The sequence below is a fragment of the Microtus pennsylvanicus genome, chromosome 11, assembly GCF_037038515.1.
Source record: "Microtus pennsylvanicus isolate mMicPen1 chromosome 11, mMicPen1.hap1, whole genome shotgun sequence".
Taxonomy (NCBI): domain Eukaryota; kingdom Metazoa; phylum Chordata; class Mammalia; order Rodentia; family Cricetidae; genus Microtus; species Microtus pennsylvanicus.
Genome location: NC_134589.1, coordinates 45,993,642 through 46,011,810, shown reverse-complemented (window position 1 = coordinate 46,011,810; position 18,169 = coordinate 45,993,642). Strand labels below are relative to the sequence as shown.

The window sequence follows — 18,169 nt, the reverse complement described above, 5'->3', positions numbered from 1 at the left end:
TGAACAACATGAAGTCATCAGGTGATACATGGGCACCCTAAAATGAACACCTCTCTCTCACCTCTGTATAAAGCTTCCATAAATGTTGATTAAGGTTTTTAAGTGTGCCCATTTTTCTCAGGATCCTGGAGCCTGCCTCTCTCTCTCTCACACACACACACACACACAAACACACACACACACACACACACTCACGCTTTTCTCAAACTCTGCTTTTCAATGTGCTTGTAAAAGTTTCTTTTATACCCTTTTAGATGGTAAGATCCTGGAGGGCGTGGTGAACTTTGACCTTTGTTGCCTCCATAAGACCCTAGAGGAGGGAATGAACTTTATCTTTGTCTTCTGTCCAGAAAGGAGACAGTAACCTGACCAGCTTTCCTCCCTTGGTTCAGGTTGGCAGTGCCTGAAGCTCTGAGTGCCATACGGAAAGCGGAAAAGATCCTGTTGGTGCACTGTGGCCCTGAGAGCCCTGAGGTCCAGGAGCTCCGGGAGATGAAATCCTGTTTACTGGACTTGTCGATCCCCGTGGGGCCCTCGGTGTAGAGTGTGCATTCTAGTCCGCAGGAAGGGAGCTCCGGCAGATGAGTTAAAGAGGCTGTGTTGGTTTAGAGCTGACATCAGAAAGGACAGTCCCTACCCAGCTGTCCTGCGCTGTGTCTTGATGGCAGGGAGCACTTAGGGCACATAATAGTTAAGAGGCACTGTCCTGATGGCTGCTGCTTGCAGGAACTAACTGCCCTCGGATAGAAATCCCCATCCCCAGAAAAGACTTACCCGTGCCTGTGGAAGCTAAGTGCTTTAAAGGGCCGCAGCTGATCTGCAGGCAGCTGATGCTAGCCTAGGGTTTTGGCTTGATTTCATCTCACCAAAGGATGAGAGTCTGTTTCTCTGGAACATTCCTGTGGTTTCTGGTAGTAATGAAGTGCTGTATACCACTCCAGTGGGAACTTCAACTCTTAATCTTATATTATAATTGAAGAACAATATATAGCAAGAAATTCATGTGGCTCCTTTACGTCAAGAGACACACGATTACAGTCACAATATCCCGCTTTCTTAAATGTTTCATTGAAACTGCTGGTGTGTAATTTGTGAATGAAGAAATAAACACGGGACTGTCTCACTGTTGGGCAGTTTCTTCCTGGGGATGGCAACTCTATTTGCTTCCTACTAGTTTTCTAATTCTTTTATTTATTTATTTGTTTATTTGTTTTAATGCTCATTGGTGTTTTACTTGCATGTATGTCTGTGTGAGGCTGTCAGAAGCCCTGGAATTGGAGTTACAGACAGGTGTGAGCCACCATGTGGATTCTGGGAAATTACCTGGGCCCTCTGGAAGAACAGCCAGTGCTCTTAACCTCTGAGCCATCTCTACAGCCCCACAGTTTTTTAATTTTATTCACTGACTTTCATTGAACTTCATGGTAGACTCACTGTCCAGGTACTAATAAAAGCCAGGTTTGAAGGAGTGACTTTATAACACTATGCCTCCTTTCTGCGTCATTCATTAGCCAACCTGGAAGTAGACTACTCGGGTTGTTTATCTGAAGACAGAATCTCACTCGGTAAGACAGTTTTGCCTCAAACATCCCCTACCTCAGCCTTCCATGTGCTAGGTTTAAAAATAATGGGTACAAAGAAGAGAATCAAGAATCCACTGAACAAGAAGCTAAGGGTAGTTCACTGGTAGGGTGTGAGGCTTGTGGTTGCATCCCCAAATGTGCCCCTCCCCCACCCCCACAAGTGCTGAGGTTGTAGACATTGCTGCTTATGGTTTCAAGCTGAGACAGAAGGGAAGGACAGCTGCCCCTTCCCCCAAGGATGTGTGGTGGTTCGGACTCCCAGCGTCTGATTTTCTAGCTGATCCTTATTACGTTATTACCGCTGACCAGTCGGATGAGTTAGTGGGAAAGAACACCAAGTCCAAGCCAGGCTGGTAATGGTGCACGCCTTTAATTCTTGCACTTGGTAGGCAGAGGCAAGTAGATCTCTGTGACTTCGAAGCCAGCCTGGTCTACAGAGCTAGCTGCAGGACAGATAGGGCAGAGGAGTCTGTCTCAAAAAAACCGACCAAGTCCATTCACACTGCTTTTGAGGACTTGCCCAGCCTGACTATGCCCAAGAAGTGGCTGTTAGTTGCCATGGCATTACAATCCGTAAATAAATAGCCCTGAAGAAGCCTGAGAACAACTTTTCAGGAAGCTGGGTGATAGAAGATAGTTGGAATCCAAACATTTATAGAATGAAAAGTGGGCAGAATTTGATTCTTCTGCTGTCTATCAACTTAGTCTGAAAGAGGTGACCTGTAAGAGTTTGGGTTTTTTTTGAGGGGGGGTTTCAAGGAAAGAATTTAGTCCTACAGACCACTCTATTGTTATTCCAATCCAAGCACATACTGTATGTTTTGTTCCTAAGAGCATATACACTTTGTAAAGTAGCTTCTCTCAAAGGATGTGTTTAGAGTTTTACATATTAGGCCTTATTATATATACACGGAGGCTTTTTTAAAATGCTTTGTAGAAAAAGAATTATTTCCTGAAGTTATAAAGCATGTCTCTCGGGGCTGGAGAGATGGCTCAGTGGTTAAAGGTGTATGCTGCTGTTCTGGGATTCCTGAGTTTGATTGCCAGGCACGTGGCAGCTAACAGCCATCTGTAATTCCAGCTTCAGGGATCTGTTGCCCTCTTCTGGCCTCTATAGGAACTGCATGCACATGGTACACAGCTGTAAATGCAGGCAAAACACTCATACACATAAAATAAAATAAAAAATCTCTTATTGTCTCTTATGACCTTAGGTTGAGAATACCTATGCTTGCATTAAAATCTAGCATGGCTGACCATGGTAGCAACACACCTATAATCTCAACACTCAGGAGACTGAGACAACATGTCAAGATTTAAATGGCAGTCTGGACTGCAAAAGACCTTGACTCAAAATAATGCTGGGTGGTGGTGGTGGTACACACCATTAATCCCAGCACTCAGAGAGGCAGAGCCAGGCAGATCTCTGTGAGTTTGAGGTCAGCCTGGTCTACAGGGCAAGTTCCAGGACAGCCAGGACTGTTACATAGAGAAACCTTGTCTCAGAAAATCAAAATAATAATAATAATAATAAAATGACTGAGTCAGGTATGGTGGTAGACGACTTTAGTCCAGCATTCAAAAGGCAGAGTCAGGTGAATCTCTGAGTTCTAGACCAGCCTGGCACATTCCAGGACAGCCAGAACTGCATGGAAAAACCCTGTCTCAGAAAACAAAACAAAACTAATAAAAATAAAGAAGCTAAAGAGGTGTTTCAGCAGTTAAGAGCACATGCTCTTCCAGAGCACCTCAGCTCAAGTCCCAGCACCCACACTAGTGGCTCACAGTCACATGGGCACCCGAACTCAATTACACAGACATACACACATTCACACACACATGAAATTAAAAATAAATCTTTCAAAGTAATAAAAAGAGAAATAAAATGAAACTATGCATTTAAACTTGACATGGTGGCACAGAGTTTTAATCCCAACATTCAGGAAGCAGGCACAGGCAGATCTCTGAGTTCCAGAGTCGCCTAATCTACATGAGTTCCAGACCAGCCAGGGCTGCATAGTGAGGCTCTGCCTGTAAATAAATAAGAGGACTGGAGCAGTGGCTCAGCAGTTAAGCATATGCTGGTCTTGCAGGGAACCCAAACTCAATTCCTAACCTTGTGGCAAGCTATTCTAATTCCAATTTCTAGTGACAAGGAACTCAAAACCACCAGTAACCACAGTTCCAAGGGGGTCCAATGCTTCTGACTTCTGCAAACACTTACACTCATGTGCACATATCTACACACAGGCATACATATACATGTAACTAAAAATAAATATAAATCTTTTTTTCAAAAATAAAACCACACGAGCCTGGTGGTGGTGGCACACACCTTTAATCCCAGCATTCTGGAGGCAGAGACAGGTGGATCTCTGAGTTCAAGGCCAGCCTGGTCTACAGAGTTAGTTCCAGGACAGCCAAGGTTACACAGAGAAAGACTGTCTTGAAAAAAAACAAAATAGTAATTAGTAAATACATAACTAAAACCACAAAAGGCATTGTGGCACATGCCTACAGTCCAGGCACTTGGGAAGTGGAGTTTCAGGAAGGAGTTCAAGGTCATGTCGAAGATAGGGGCCCTGTTGGTGTGGTGGTGCACGTCTTTAAGAATTCATGGTCTTGGGCTGGAGAGATGGCTCAGTGGTTAAGAGCATTGCCTGCTCTTCCAAATGTCCTGAGTTCAATTCCCGGCAACCACATGGTGGCTCACAACCATCTGTAAAGAGGTCTGGTGCCCTCTTCTGGCCTGCAGACATGCACACAGACAGAATATTGTATAATAAATAAATAAATAAATAAAGAATTCATGATCTTGCCAGGCAGTGGTGGTGCACTCACCTTTAATCCCAGCACTTGGGAGGCAGAGGCAGGTGGATCTCTGTGAGTTCGAGGCCAGCCTGGTCTACAAAAGCTAGTTCCAGGACAGGCTCCAAAGCTACAGAGAAACCCTGTCTCAAAAAAAAAAAAAAGAATTTTCTGAATTTGAAGCCAGCCTTGTCTACACAGCAAGTTCCAGGCCAGCCAGGAATACATAGTGAGACCCTGACTCAAAAACTATATGGGCCCTGGGCAGTGGTGGCACATACCTTTAATCCCAGGAGAGGTAGACAGATTGCTGTGAGTTCAAGGCCAGCCTGGTCTACAGAGTGAGTTACAGTACAACCAGGGCTATACAGAGAAAACCTGTCTCAAAAAACCAAATAATAAATAAATAGGCCCAATTGGTAAAAGTTAGCTTGTCCTCTAGGCACAAGAACATAAGGTCAACCCCTAGAAACCATATGAAGAGAAGCAAGTTGTGGCAACACAAGCTTGCAATCCAACATTGGTGAGATGGAGACAAATGGATTCCAGGGGCTTACTGGTCCACCACCAGCCTCGTCTACTTAGTATGTTTCAGGCTGGTGAGAGACTAGTCAAAAACAGGGTAGCACGAAATAACAAGATATCTCAGCAGGAAAAGACACTTGCCTTACAAGCTTGGCAACTCCAGTTCAGTCCTCAGAAGCCACATCGAGGTGGAAGGAGAAATCACTCCACAGAACTGTCTCCTGATCGCCACATGTGTGCCGTGACACACACACACACACACCATGCATGCATACAAATAATCATTTTTAAATGTTTGTGTGGCTATTTTGTCCGCATGCATGTCTGTACGCTACATACATACAGTGCCTATGGAGGCCAGAAGAAGGCACCAGGTTCCCTGGGTGGAGTTATACAGGGTTGTGAGCCACCACATAGGTGCTGGGAACCAAACCCTGGGTCCTCTGCAAAAGGTCTTAATCCCTGAGCCAGTTCTCCAGACCCTTGATAATATATATTTTCACCTCCTAAGAAATGACCCCCAAGACTGATCTCTGGCACCTACTCCATCCTCAAACACATACCTACATAAACACGGGTAAATATACAAGTAAACCTAATTGGGATTTTTTTTTTAATTACATTATTTTGTTTTGTTTTTCGAGACAGGGTTTCTCTATAGCTTTTTAAAAAATATTTATTATGTATACAATATTCTGTCTGTGTGTATGTATCCCTACAGGCCAGAAGAGGGCACCAGACCCCATCACAGATGGTTGTGAGCCACCATGTGGTTGCTGGGAATTGAACTCAGGACCTTTGGAAGAGCAGGCAATGCTCTTAACCTCTGAACCATCTCTCCAGCCCCTTCTCTATAGCTTTGGGGCCTGTCCTGGAACTAGCTCTTGTAGACTAGGCTGGTTAATTTTTTTTTATTTTTTATTTTATGTGCATTGGTGTTTTGCCCGCATGTATGTCTGTGTGAGGGTGTCAGATCTTAGAATTACAGACAGTTGTGAGCTGCCATGTGGGTGCTGGGAATTGAACATGGGTCCTCTAGAAGAGCAGTCAATGCTCTTAACCACTGAGCCATCTCTCCAGTCCCCCTAGTTGGGTTCTTTAGGAGCATATGTTGCCATTTAGGTTGTGAGTCCCCCAAGGTCCCATGTGGTAAAAGAATGGTCCCAGTGTGGCACTACTGGAAGACAGTAGAATTGTTAAGAGCTTGGGCCTAACAGGCAGATCTCTGTGAGTTCGAGGCCAGCCTGGTCTACAAGAGCTAGTTCCGGGACAGGCCCCAAAGCTACAGAGAAACCCTGTCTTGAAGAGAGAGAGAAAAAAGGGAGGTAGACCTAAGACAGATGTGGTGGCCTATGCCTTTAATCCTAACACTGCAGATACAGAGGCAGATGGATCTCTGTGACTTAAAGGCCAGCATGGTCTACAGAGTGAGTTCCAGGACAGCCAGAACTATTACAAAGAGAAACCGTGTCTCAAAAAAAGCGGGGGGGGGGGTGCCTAATGGGAGGTGGGTGACCAAGGGGATCTCTGGCCTCTTTTCTGTTTGCTTCCAGGTCATAAAACAAGCTGCAATGCTGCTTCATCACAGGCCCCAAAGCAAAAGGGCCCAGTCACGGGCTGGGGCCTCTAAAACAGCTGTGGATTTCCCCAGGCCTGTGTTAGGGTGAGAGAAAGCTGAGCAGCACCACAGCAAGCTTCAGTAGTTGTGGGGATGGGGTGCCCTCCTGCGAGGCGGGTGTGAGTCCTCCTCATTCACCAGCATCCCCAGAACAGGAACGGGTGAGTTTCTGCAGGCCTTGAGCAGAGCCAGTTATGAGTATGTAAATTCATAACGACTGGTTTTCCTCCATACTAAATATAGCTTCAAACAGAAGGAAGAAAGTAGCAGAAATTAAGGAAAAGCTCTTTTATTGCGAAGGATACATTGAAGCTGTAGGGCAGCCTTCCTGGAATGTATAATCGGCGATCCCGCTAGGGTTTTCTCCTTGAGCACGCTGAGTAGAAGCACTAAGTGCTCCTAGGGTCCAGAATTTTGCCTATGAAGAGCAGGGCCCCTGTGTCTGTGTCTCTCAGGACAAAGATGAAAGGCTGGTTAAGGTGATAGTCTAACGGGAAGGTGAGGCGGACAGGCTGGAGGTCTGGGTTGGGGCTGCTGTCTGCCCCCTCCTCATTCCACTCAAAAGCAGCCCTGTGTTCCACTTGGGTGAGCTTGACAGGTTTGCCTGTGATCTTGCTGAAGTCAGGTGAGTCAAACAAGGACTGTAGTTCTGTAGAGATTGAGAGAGATTTCATTAAAGCCTTCTTTGTCCACCTCGCGCGCGCGTGCGCGCGCGCACACACACACACACACACACACACACACAATCCTGGCTTGTGTAAGCTGAATCTCAAGAAAGCAAGCTAGGAGTAGAGCCCTGCTTTGCCCTGTGATGTGTGAGGTGCTCTGAGCCACCACAGGCTCAGTGCCCTACCTGAGAGCAGAGCCAGCAAGGGAAACAGGCCTGGCCTGAGACATGCTCAGGGGACCAAGGACTAAGTCTGATAGGAAAGGGGTTCTGTGTCCCCTCCCTCAGAGTGTAGCGAGTGCGCAGGGTCACCCTACGAAGTTCTGTCAGCAGGGTGGAAGCCCAGTTCCAGCCCCCACGGCAGTAGTCCTGTAGACATACTCATCTCCTGCAGAGACTTGGTGACTTCCCCTTCGTAGCTCAGCTTCAGCTTGGGGACAGTCAGCACGGCTTGGATCGTCTTCAGTTCTCGATCTATGTCATGGATGAACTCAGAAGTGAGGCTCTCCTCTATCATGGTCAAGTTCTGGGTCACCGTCAGGGGCAGGAAGAAGATGATGCTCATGCTTCCGGTCAAAGGCAGCTGGGCAATCTAACAACAGAGAGCAGGTGAGCTGGTTCTGGGCCAAACCCCATAACCAGGAGCTGTTCCCTCTCCTGGCACGGGCCCCAGCCCCAGCCCCAGCCTGGCAACAGCTGGCCTTTGCTGGCCTGCCAGTCCTTCAGGGGTAGGCAGTTTTCTCCTCGGCTTGCTGTGATAAAATGTAACCAAAAGCAACTTGGCAAGGAAAGGGCTTATTTCATCTTAGAACTCTGAGGTCACACTCATCACCAAGGGAACTCAGGGCAGGAACTGACTGACGCAAAGACCATAGTGGAACGTTGCTTTCTGGCTTACTCCTCCATGGCACGTTAGCCTGCCTGTTTAGACCAGCCAGAACCACGTGTTCAGGAGTGGCACAGCCCATGGTGGACTGGGCCCTCCAGCATCCGTCATTAATCAAGAAAATGCGCCACAAGTGTGCCCAGAGGCCAGCCTGCTGTTCCTCAGTTGCCCTCTTCTGGATGCCGCTAACACTAAGCAGGACCTAGTTCTCAGGAGCTGGAGTTGAATGTCCTCCAGAGTCTCCCTGCCAGCACTCCCAGAGCCCTGGACTAGAAATGAACACTAAAACAGATCCTTTGACCTAAGTAAGGCCATGGAACTTTCACTGTCAGGGCTTCCCAGAACCCGTGCAACCATATTACGGAAATGCCATGTCTCTGGACTGTATCAGGCTTTTTTTTTTTGAGACAAGTCTCTCTATTATGCTGCTCTGGAACTTTTTATATAGACCAGACTGGCCTCGAACTCACAGAGATCCACCTACTCCTGCCTCCTGGGTGCTGGATTAAAGTGTGCCACCACAGCCCACTGTTTCAGGCACTTTTGTCAGATTTCCAAAGAAACCATAGTCTAGAAGGGGTTAGTAACTACTGATATAGAACTGATATAGTCAGGGACACTGAGAGCTTTAGAATGTCAGTGTGTGACATTTGTGACAAGCTGTCGGAATCTGGCTCTTAATTCTAAGAAGAGGCACTGTCAGGAAAAGGCAGCTTTGGGTTGGGCGCGGCGCAGTAGGAGAGCACATGCCAACCTTCGTGAAGTTGTGGGTTGATCCCCAGCGCCACATTAACCAGGGTGGTGGCACACGCCTACAATGCCAGCCTTTTGGAGGAAGAGACAGGAAGATCAGGAGTTCAAGGTCATCCTCAGCTAGTAAGTTTGAGGCCAGCCTGAGTTACACGAGGCTCCCTTTCAAAAAGAAAAAAGGAAAGAAATAATCAACACCTGAGTGCCAAGTCTTTTTCTTTCTTTGTTTTGTTTCTGGCTGTACTAAGGATTAAACCCAGTGCTTTGCTCGTCCGAGGCAGGACTTTACCACTGGTACTCCCCAGTGAGTGCCTAGCCTTTGTTTCTTTGTTTGAATGTGCATGAGTGGTTGCCTGTGCACCACACACATGTCTGATATCTGCAGAGGCCAGAAGAGGGTGCTGGATCCCCTGGAACTGGACTTACAGACAATCATGAGCTGCCATGTAGATGCTGGGGAATAGGACCTGGCTCCTCAGAGAGAGCAGCCAATGCCCTTAACCACTGAGCCATTGTTCAAGCCCATTTCTCTTTTTTGTTTTTTCTTTAAGATTTATTTATTTATTTATACAGTATCCTGCCTGTAGGCCAGAAGAGGGCACCAGATCTCATTACAGATGGTTGTGAGCCACCATGTGGTTGCTGGGAATTGAACTCAGGACCTCTGGAAGAGCAGTCAGTGTTCTTAACGGCTGAGCCATCTCTCCAGTCCCCATTTCTGTTTTTGAGATGGTCTCAAAGTACAGACTGGGCTCTTGATCGCCCTACCTCAGCCTCCTGACTGCTGGCATTACAGGTGTCTGTCACCATCCCCAGCTCTGGGTGCCAGGTCTTGAAAACCTGTTTTTTATGACCTTGATTCTTATAACAAATTCTTGGAGAGTAAGTTCTGATAACTACTTCTCACTCCACTTCAAGAAAAGGAAAGACACCAGACAGTGGTGGTGCACACCTTTAATACCAGCACTCAGGAGGCAGAACCAGGTGGATCTGAGTTCGAGGCCAGCCTCACCTATAGAGGCAGTTCCAGGACAGCCAGGGACACACAGAGAAGCTCTGTCTTGAAAACCGAGAAAAAAGAGGAAGAGGAGGAAAAGGAAAGGCCAAGGAACATTACTAACTTGGCAAAAGGTACACAATAAAATTAAGATGCTTGGCCGATGTCAGTGGCATCCACTCCATACCACCCTGCCCCTCTCTGCCCCCTCCGCCCCCCATCCCTACAGACCTTGCAGTTGAGATCAGAATCCAAGCCGTATCGTAAGATGGCCTTGGGTTCTGACATCATGGGGACTTTCACAGTCCTGTCCTCATCCAAGTGAAAATCCTGGAGGGTCGTCTTTCTCGAGTCAAACTTTGTTACCCACTGCCCTGGAAGGAAACATATGGAGCTTCTGAGCCACTGTCACCGGAAAGGCCAGGGGACCAGGCTGGGTCTCCATCGGCCAAAGGACCCTGAACTGTCAGTAGCATGGACACAGGAGCTGCTGGGTCCCAGCATGTGTGGGGTTGACCGCAGGTCCATGGACCGCAGATGCTGGCTATCTTCCCTAAGGAAACTCGGGTGGAAATAAGTGGATGTTGTCACTGTGCTTGGATCACTGAGCTCCTTTTGTCTAAGGTGGCCTTTCATATGCTGGGTTGTACCTGCTCTCCTAGCCCCTGTGTACTTGGAGCAGGGAGCCCCGGGGCCTCCCTCTAGGTTAGGCGTCCACTCTTGCTGCTACTCGGAAAGATGGTCATGTCTTAAGAGGGAAATTAGCCAAACCGTTTCTGCCACAAGCCCTTTTCTGAAAAAAGCAGACCTCTTGTGAGGCCTGTGGAAGGGCCTCCTGATGCATTACTGCTGCCTCCAGGAGTGTTGACAGGTCACTGGAAGCAGCTTCCTGAGCACAGGTGGGGTCTCAGGAGGACAGGGTCACTGTGAGAACAATACCGCATATATTGTACAGAGTATGAAGTCGCTGTGTAATTGTCACAGGAAAGCTGAGGAGACAGGCGCCTCAGGAGAAACTTAGGGCTCTGTGCTCACAGGGCACAGCTGCAATTCAACCTGGTCTGATTCGGAGCCAGAGATCTGTGGCCAGCCCCACTCAGCCATTTCACCTGCCACCTAGTTCAGAGACACGTGGTAAATGCCAAGCAGAAAGGCAAGCACACGTGGCTTTCATATCCTCCTCTGGCCTTGCACCTGCGTCGTTGTGTTCACCACACACAGACACACACACGCACTCACACTGCCCTCCCTTGGCCAAAGAGAAGTAGAGAAGCCCTCACCCTTGAAGTAAGCCACGCCGAGGAGGAGGATGCTGATGGCACTGGGCATTTCCCTTGTGGAGCGAGCGATTTTCCCTTTCATCTGGGCCTGCACCCAGTTGTTAATCTCTTGGAGGTCTATTCGAGGGTTGCCAGTGAGGATTCTGGGCCTGGTCCCGTAAGACTTCTCCAGAGGTGCAACAAAGCTGGATTTTACTCGAAGTTCTTGAGAGGGAGCAGATCAAAGATTAGTATATGAGAGTAGAGCCAGCGCCCTCACTTTGAAAGCATGCCAGACCCCAACTTCCTGCCCAGCATCTTCTCCTGACTTGGTGGGGCATCTGCTGGCTTGCCCAGACCCTGGACAGGGAACAATGGATTCTACCCATTGCAATCCCCTTCATGTTACTGCCCTCCCCAGACCCTCCTGCTGTCTCCCACAGCCCATTTCCTCTTTCCGATCCTCTGTGGTCTCACAGGCCCCTTCCTGCCCACCACTGCCAGGCCTGGCCTGAGCACACACAGTCTGTTGTTTAGACAGAAGCCCAGCATGGAGCATACAGGCGACTCGGGGCCAGAAAAGCAACCTCGTGCCAGGCATGATAGCGCGTGTCTGCACTTGGAGAGCAGTGGCAGCCCTATAAGTCACGGGGCCAGTTTGGACGACAGAGACTTTAAGGGGTGGGGTGGGGTGGGCTACTGACTCCTCTCAAACACAATTCTGGAAGCACTCTTGAGGCTCTTCTCAGGGGCAGTCACGGAGGCAAGGAGTTCTTTGTAGGTGTCGTGAATGTCGGGGTTGCTGATCAAGTCGTAGTAAAGAGCCCGGTGTATGACAGACTCTGTTCGCTGTTCAGCTCCTGCCAAGGAGAAGAGGATGGCGGGCTTCACAGCTGCCCAGGGGACCCACAGCGGACAGGGGGATTCTATACCTGATCTTTTGTCTTCTGAGAACCCGAGGAGGCCAATGTTGCAGACATTGTAGGTGGACAAAAAGCTTCAGGGAAACTAGGACTGCATTGCTAGGAAGAGTCTCTAAACTAGGCCAAGGCCATCAGACCTACAGAGAGACGGCTGGGATGGAGTCCCTGAAGTCCATCATTACCTATACCCATTCTGAGCAGGAACCCCAGCCTGCTCCTGGCAGCTGTACCCCTAGATCCTGGGTAAATGACTAACACAATAGGGGTTCACTTACGGAACCAAGGAGAGTGTCACTTTCCTAAAGTGGTAGGAAGTGTGTGTGTGTCTGTGTGTGTGTGTGTCTGTGTGTGTGTGTGTCTGTGTGTGTGTGTCTGTGTGTGTGTGTGTCTGTGTGTGTGTAGCCAGGACTGCAGCCCCCACCTTCCCCTTTGCTCCCCTGGCAGCCTAGGCATGGAGGCTCAGGGTGGGGAAATTCAGGTCCACCTGCAGCCCCCTTCTGCTGACACTCACCCAGAGAAAGAGCAGACAGAGCTGTGGCCACGCTGAGTGGAGACAGCAGAACGTTGGCAGTTGGGCTGGCGCTGGATCTCAGGCGGTACAGGTCATAGCCGAAGTTGGAAACGGCTGCTGCCAGCTTGTTTACAGGGACCTTGAAGAAGGGGTCCTCCTCCTCCACTGGCTCCCCTGTGCTGTCAGGGGCTGGAGAGCCCTGGGTCAGAACACAAGGACCAGTGGGAAGGCACAGTGAATGGCATCTCCTCCGGCTTGGGGTTGTCCTCTGGTCCCTGGGGGCCATTAGTCTAAGTTGGAATGAGTGTGTGCTCTCCTCTATGCTGGAGAGAGGCAACACCATGGCTCGCCAGGCTTGACCTGTGACCTGAGAGCAGGAAGCCTGGCCTACTTTAAAATAAAACTGGTCGGGCTGGGGAGCTAGCTCAGTAAAGTACTGGCCCGACAGCATGAGGACCTGGATTCAATCCCCAGAAGGCACGCAAAAAAGGCTGGGCGTGGTGGTGCACGCTTGTAATCTCAGCACTGGGGAAGGCGAAATGGGCAGGTCTGTGCGGCTCACTGGCCCTTGAGCCTGGACTAGTCAGTGTGTTCCAGGCCAGTGAGGGGTCCTGTTTCAGAAACCAAGGCGGACAGCACGAGGAATGGGGTCAACTCTGGGTTGACTTCTAGCCTACAAACACTGTCTCTATGTCTCTCTGTCTCTCTGCAGGAGACCTCCCCACCACCACCACCAAAGAAACCTGTCCTCAGGCCACATACCACACTCTTCTCTGCTCACCATTTTGGACTCTTCTGAGTCCACCTAGGTTCTGCTGTGACATTCTCCCTGTCTGTCCTGACAAGCCCTAACCCAAACTCAGAACCCACAGTGCCCAGGGCCATGGCTAATATATCCAACTGCCTTGTCCCTTGTGTGACAGGACCCTACACCTACTTCCTCCATACAGCAGAGGCTTCTCTACACCTGGAAAGGTAAGGCAAATACTTGTCTTGCTGCTAGAGGAATAAAGGCCAGAACCTGCCCTGCACCCAACGCTGTCGTCCTGTGCTGGCTCCTCTGCTGCCAGCCGAGGAGGGGCTAGAACAGCTGCTGCCCACACCTGCCCACCCTACTGACCTCAGAGCTGCTGGCGACATTCTGGCTGCTGCCATACCCGAGCAGGGCTCCAGTCCAGAGGAGTAGCACCAGGGCCTGCATCCTGAAACTACAGGAGAAAAAAGAGGGCAAGCGCCAAAGTAAGGAGGACCTGCTGAGGGCTCTTCTGGCTCCAAGAAACTCGTCTAGAACAGACACGCACCAAGGCTATCCCATGGGGGCATACAGCCATCTCATTTGGTAGGATTTGGAGCCTGTCTCGGGATGGGAGCAGAACCCAGGTCTTCAGAGACTCACAGACCATCTGGTCTAGCCCTGCTATCCACCAAAAGTTTTCTGGCCAAAAACCTAGGATAAAGACACTCTGTCCTGTGTATTTGCCCCTCACCCCCCACTTTTTTTTAAAGATGGGATATTGCCTATGTAGCCCAGGCTAGCCTTGAACTTGCAGCTACTCTCTTCCATCTGCCTCCTGAGTGCTGAAATTCCAGGTGTGTGCCACCTGCCTGACTTGGCCCCATTCTTCCATCTCAAGAGCAATTCCTTACTTAGCTAAGAGGGTGTAGACTGCCTGGGCTCTAACCCTGACTTCATAGCTATCCAAAGAATAAATCCCTCCTGGCATTGTAGTCCTTATCTACTGTTATGAAGCTTAAATTATATAACCTCCCCCCCATTCTTTTTTGAGACAGTTTTGCTATATTTAGGGTGGCCTTGAATGTGTGATCCTCCTACCTCTGCTTCCCAAGTACTGAGGTCACAGGTCACAATCACATCTGCTAGACAATATCTTAGCAGCCCTTATCAGAGCCAGAGGTTGGGAAGATCTCAGCTGTTCCTCCCACTGGCATCTCTTCTGATGACCCACTACTTCCCCCACCCACTAGCATTATAACTGCTCTTAACCCCAGAGCCTACCTATCTGCCTGCCTGCATGCCTGCTGCCTTCATGCCTGCTGCCTGAATGCCTGCTGCCTGCCTGTCTGCTGCCTGCCTGCCTGCTGCCTGCTGCCTGCTGTCTGCTGTCTGCTGACTGCCTGCCTGCTGCCCTGCCCAGACTCTGGCCTGGCACTTGGACTACAAGGCAAAATTGAAATCTGGGATGTGGGTCCTCACGAATCATTCCTGTGCTCCCCTGAAGTCAGGTCTAGGGTGGGGGACAAGGTCCACAGAAAAACATCCTGGAGTCAGAAAAGACCACAGTCAGTCTGTCCTGGCGTGCCCTCCACCCATCCTACAGCACGCACCCCCAGAAGTGCCCCCTCATTTCCACCGTTATCCTGTCACATACACTTGCCCACCCCCACCACACACACATCACCAACTTTTCTGACTTCCCAGAACAAACTGGATCTGAAATGTTAGGAGTGCAGGCTGTACCTGTTGGCTGAGGTCCTTCAAGTTAAGTCAAATAATCCACTAGACGACCAGAGCCCAACAAGAGAAAGGCTCTCTGAGTTTACTCTGCTTCTGGCAGCACCACCAGCAGGAACCAGCCTCCCTCTTTCTAACCCCTCATCTATGACAGATCTCCAGTGGGAATTCTAGGGACCCCTGTGTTCTCACCCAGGTACTGCCTCCCAGCTTCGTAGGGAGAAAACCCTTTGGCACAACAGAGAAAGTGATACAGACTGGAGCCCGCCCCACCCAGCCCCACCCATCACAGGCAGCAGCCTTCCTCTGCTGAACCCCAACAGACTGATTTATCAGAGATGCACAGAAAGCTCTGGTCCCTCTGGGTGGGTAGTGACCAAGAGAAGGGAGGCGATGGTCACCCTTGGCATCCTAATCTAGGAAATAAGTGAGATACACTTGCAGATGGGACCTCCTGGATTTCCTCCAGGTCTAAGTGACAGGTCATTGTTACCACATGGGTAGACCGAGAACTGAAGCTGAGGTGGGGAACCTGGTAGGCGTGGGGAGACACAGGTCCAATGCTGGCCCAAGAGCCATAAGCAGGAACAGGTGTTAGTAGGCTGTCTGAATTCTCCACCCGAAGTCACAGGAATTAAGGAAGTGGCAGGAGGGGCAGAAAGTGAGGGACCACAGCAGTGGCTCCATAGGACACATGCAAGGCTCTGGGAGCCATAACTGGGCTGGGTAGGCAGCTGTTGGCTAGCCAGGGGCACCAGGACAATGATTCTGTCCAAAGGGCAGTGTCCAAGCCAGACTCCTGGGCTACAGGTGGGGGAGGACATAGGAAAGGGTCAAGATTCCCCCTCTGAGGTCTGCCCCAAATCAAGAGGCACAGAAACTGAGCTGTTGTGGTCTCGAATCTGAGCTGGGACGACAAATGGGAGCCAGTACATGTGTTTCAGATTAAACCCAGCCGGGAGACAAACATGTTGCTCCTCCTCCACTGCCGCCTCCTCCCAGAACCAAGCAGCCTTCGAGCCACACGGCAGTGGACATGTGGACAGTGCAGGGGAGGACACCTCCCTCTCCACTGGCCCAAGGACTGTTTCCAGGGGTCCAGTCTGGCTGGCTCATGGCTACACCATTCACCTCCGGAGCAGTTTTGTTTTGTTTTCTGAAATCTTGGAACCTGAAACACCCATAGCTGCACCTCCCAACACCCCAGAAAAGCCAGCCCTGGGACCAGAACTCCTGGGCCGTCACCCATCCCCCTCAGCCTGGGAGCTGAACTGATGGGAGGCTAAGGTCCAGACAGTGGCTGGCACTTGGAAAACCTGTCTCTTTTCTTTGACCCAGACTACTCTCTGCTGTGGCTTCCTCGGGAAGTAAGGCTGCAGCAGGACAGTCAGACCCCACACACCAGCTCGGCTAAATGGTACTTATTGTTTGCAAGAGGCTTGGTAACGGAGAATGGGTGGGGGCTGGACAGTGGACCTAGCAGGCATCCCATGCCAGCAGGACTCAGCTGCTCCTTGCTGGGTGGGGGGAGGTCAGCACCACTTGACTGTGCAAAGCAGCAATATGAGTGAGTGGAGCCAAGCTGGGCTGCAGGATGACCATTTTCCTTGCTCACTGTTGGAGGAAGCAAGTCTGGGGAGAACCCTGCCTGTAGGATGATAGCCCCTTTGGGATACTGTTCAGACCAAACCCAGAGCTTGGCTCCCCCACTTCCCACTGCCCACCACCACCACATTGTTTCCCAACTCCATTCAAAACCCCATCTAGCCTCTCCTTTTGTTGCAGTGGGATAACATAGGGGATAATAGCGTCCGGCCCTCCGTCCCCCAATTCCCTCTTCCCTCTCATCTATTCACATTGGTCCCTAAACTGCAGAGGCTGCTGTATCCTTACCTGCACCCCTCTTTTCTGGTCTTTGGGGTATGCCTGCCCCTCCCAGTCCCTCAAGCCAGGGGTCCTCTCCCATCTGTCATCTCCAGGCTAGACCAGGAGCTGCCTTACCTGTGGTCTGCTGCAGCTCCTCTCTCAGCGGAGGTCCCTCTCAGCCTGTACCCTGAGGGGGCTCTAGCAAGCTGTGGAGTGAATAGCTGCCTCCCAACCCAGCGTCCAGCAGGCTTCAGATTACAGCTACTCCTTTCTTAAAGTGACCTGACTCAATTTGAACTCTGTGATTGCATCATTGTCTGGCGTTAACTTTAACCCACTGCTGCCCTTCCTCATCTGTCCCCAAGACCACGCATTTCACAGTACCCTCCTGCCCACCACATCTCCCTTGGGCCTTCTTCTCTCCTCAGTGGGACTAGCCACATGATGGCTAACTTCACACTTGGGCCAGCTTGGGGTAGGTCATGGGTCTGTACCCGAACATCAGAAAGGATTGACTGAGCGTCAGGCTACACGGAAAGAAAGTGAGCGGGTGCAGGGGCGCGGGTCTGCCCCGGTGGTTGCCTGTGGCTCTCCAGGCAGTTGGGGAACAAGACAGTTCTCCCTCTCCTGGAAAATGAAGGGATGGCACTAGACTGTCTGTTCTGAAGTTCTGTGCTCTCTGAAGATTACAAAGGATGGTTGGGTTGGAGAGATGCTCAGAGGTTAAGAACACTCGTTGCTTTGGCAGAAGTCCTGAGTTCTATTCCCAGCACCCACCCCAGGAACTCACATCTGCCTGTAATGCCCGCTCCAGAGAATCTGATGCCATCTTCTGGCCTCCTCGGGTATCACATGCATACAGAAACCCAAACACTGATACACAGACACATATAAATTAAAAAATCTTTAAGAAGAAAAGAAGGGACAGTGGGGGAAACATCTGACCAGAAGAAGAAATGGGGTGTACAGTGTACAGGACACCTGTCCTGAGAAATGGCCCACACTAGAGGTTGGCTGTACAGAACACTTGCATTCAGCTTGCCTGGGGTATTAGAACTCACAATGCAGTTTCAAAACCAAAGCACTAACATAAGCGATAACTAGAGATTTCAGATTAAATTCCCCTTTTCTGAAATATTTAGGACCCTCCCAAAAAAAGCAGTTTTGGACTTGGGATCTGGAATATTTGCATCTGCCTGAGAGATCTTGGGAATGGAACCCAGTTCTAAATGTGAAATTCGCTGCTTCATATAACTCTGAAAACACACAGTCTGAAGGAAATCTAAATATGTGCATTGGTGTG

The 18,169-nt window shown here is 49.9% G+C and overlaps 2 protein-coding genes across 7 annotated transcripts in view; one reads left to right on the top strand and one right to left on the bottom strand.

Moving 5' to 3' along the window:
* The window catches only part of Smyd4 (SET and MYND domain containing 4), a 54,926-nt gene extending 53,803 nt beyond the window's left edge, over positions 1–1,123 (top strand). For all 6 annotated transcript variants that reach the window (XR_012912340.1, XM_075991672.1, XM_075991671.1 and 3 more), the window contains one exon: positions 393–1,123. Coding sequence is in view for 5 of the 6 variants with exons in the window: in XM_075991672.1 (XP_075847787.1) it covers positions 393–543 (151 nt within the window). In the remaining variant the exon portion in view is untranslated. The remainder of the gene's footprint in view (positions 1–392) is intronic.
* Positions 1,124–6,807: 5,684 nt separating this feature from the next.
* On the bottom strand, positions 6,808–17,084 carry Serpinf1 (serpin family F member 1). Its single transcript, XM_075991661.1, has 8 exons — positions 17,002–17,084; positions 13,648–13,735; positions 12,528–12,726; positions 11,798–11,953; positions 11,115–11,318; positions 10,066–10,208; positions 7,583–7,793; positions 6,808–7,183 (listed from the first exon to the last, which is right to left on the bottom strand). The coding sequence occupies exons 2-8, from the start codon at positions 13,726–13,728 to the stop codon at positions 6,924–6,926; spliced, it is 1,254 nt and encodes a 417-aa protein (XP_075847776.1). The 5' UTR covers positions 13,729–13,735; positions 17,002–17,084; the 3' UTR covers positions 6,808–6,923.
* Between the last annotated feature and the right edge of the window lie 1,085 nt (positions 17,085–18,169).

What these genes read in the sequence shown, in the direction of transcription:
- Serpinf1 (XM_075991661.1), bottom strand. Translation starts at nt 13,728, where the DNA reads ATGCAGGCCCTGGTGCTACTCCTCTGGACTGGAGCCCTGCTCGGGTAT. An exon ending in ATGTCGCCAGCAGCTCTGAG is followed by an intron (nt 12,727 to 13,647) that starts GTCAGTAGGGTG and finishes GTTCTGACCCAG; the next exon opens with GGCTCTCCAGCCCCTGACAG. An exon ending in CAAGTCTCTGCAGGAGATGA is followed by an intron (nt 7,184 to 7,582) that starts GTATGTCTACAG and finishes CAATCTCTACAG; the next exon opens with AACTACAGTCCTTGTTTGAC.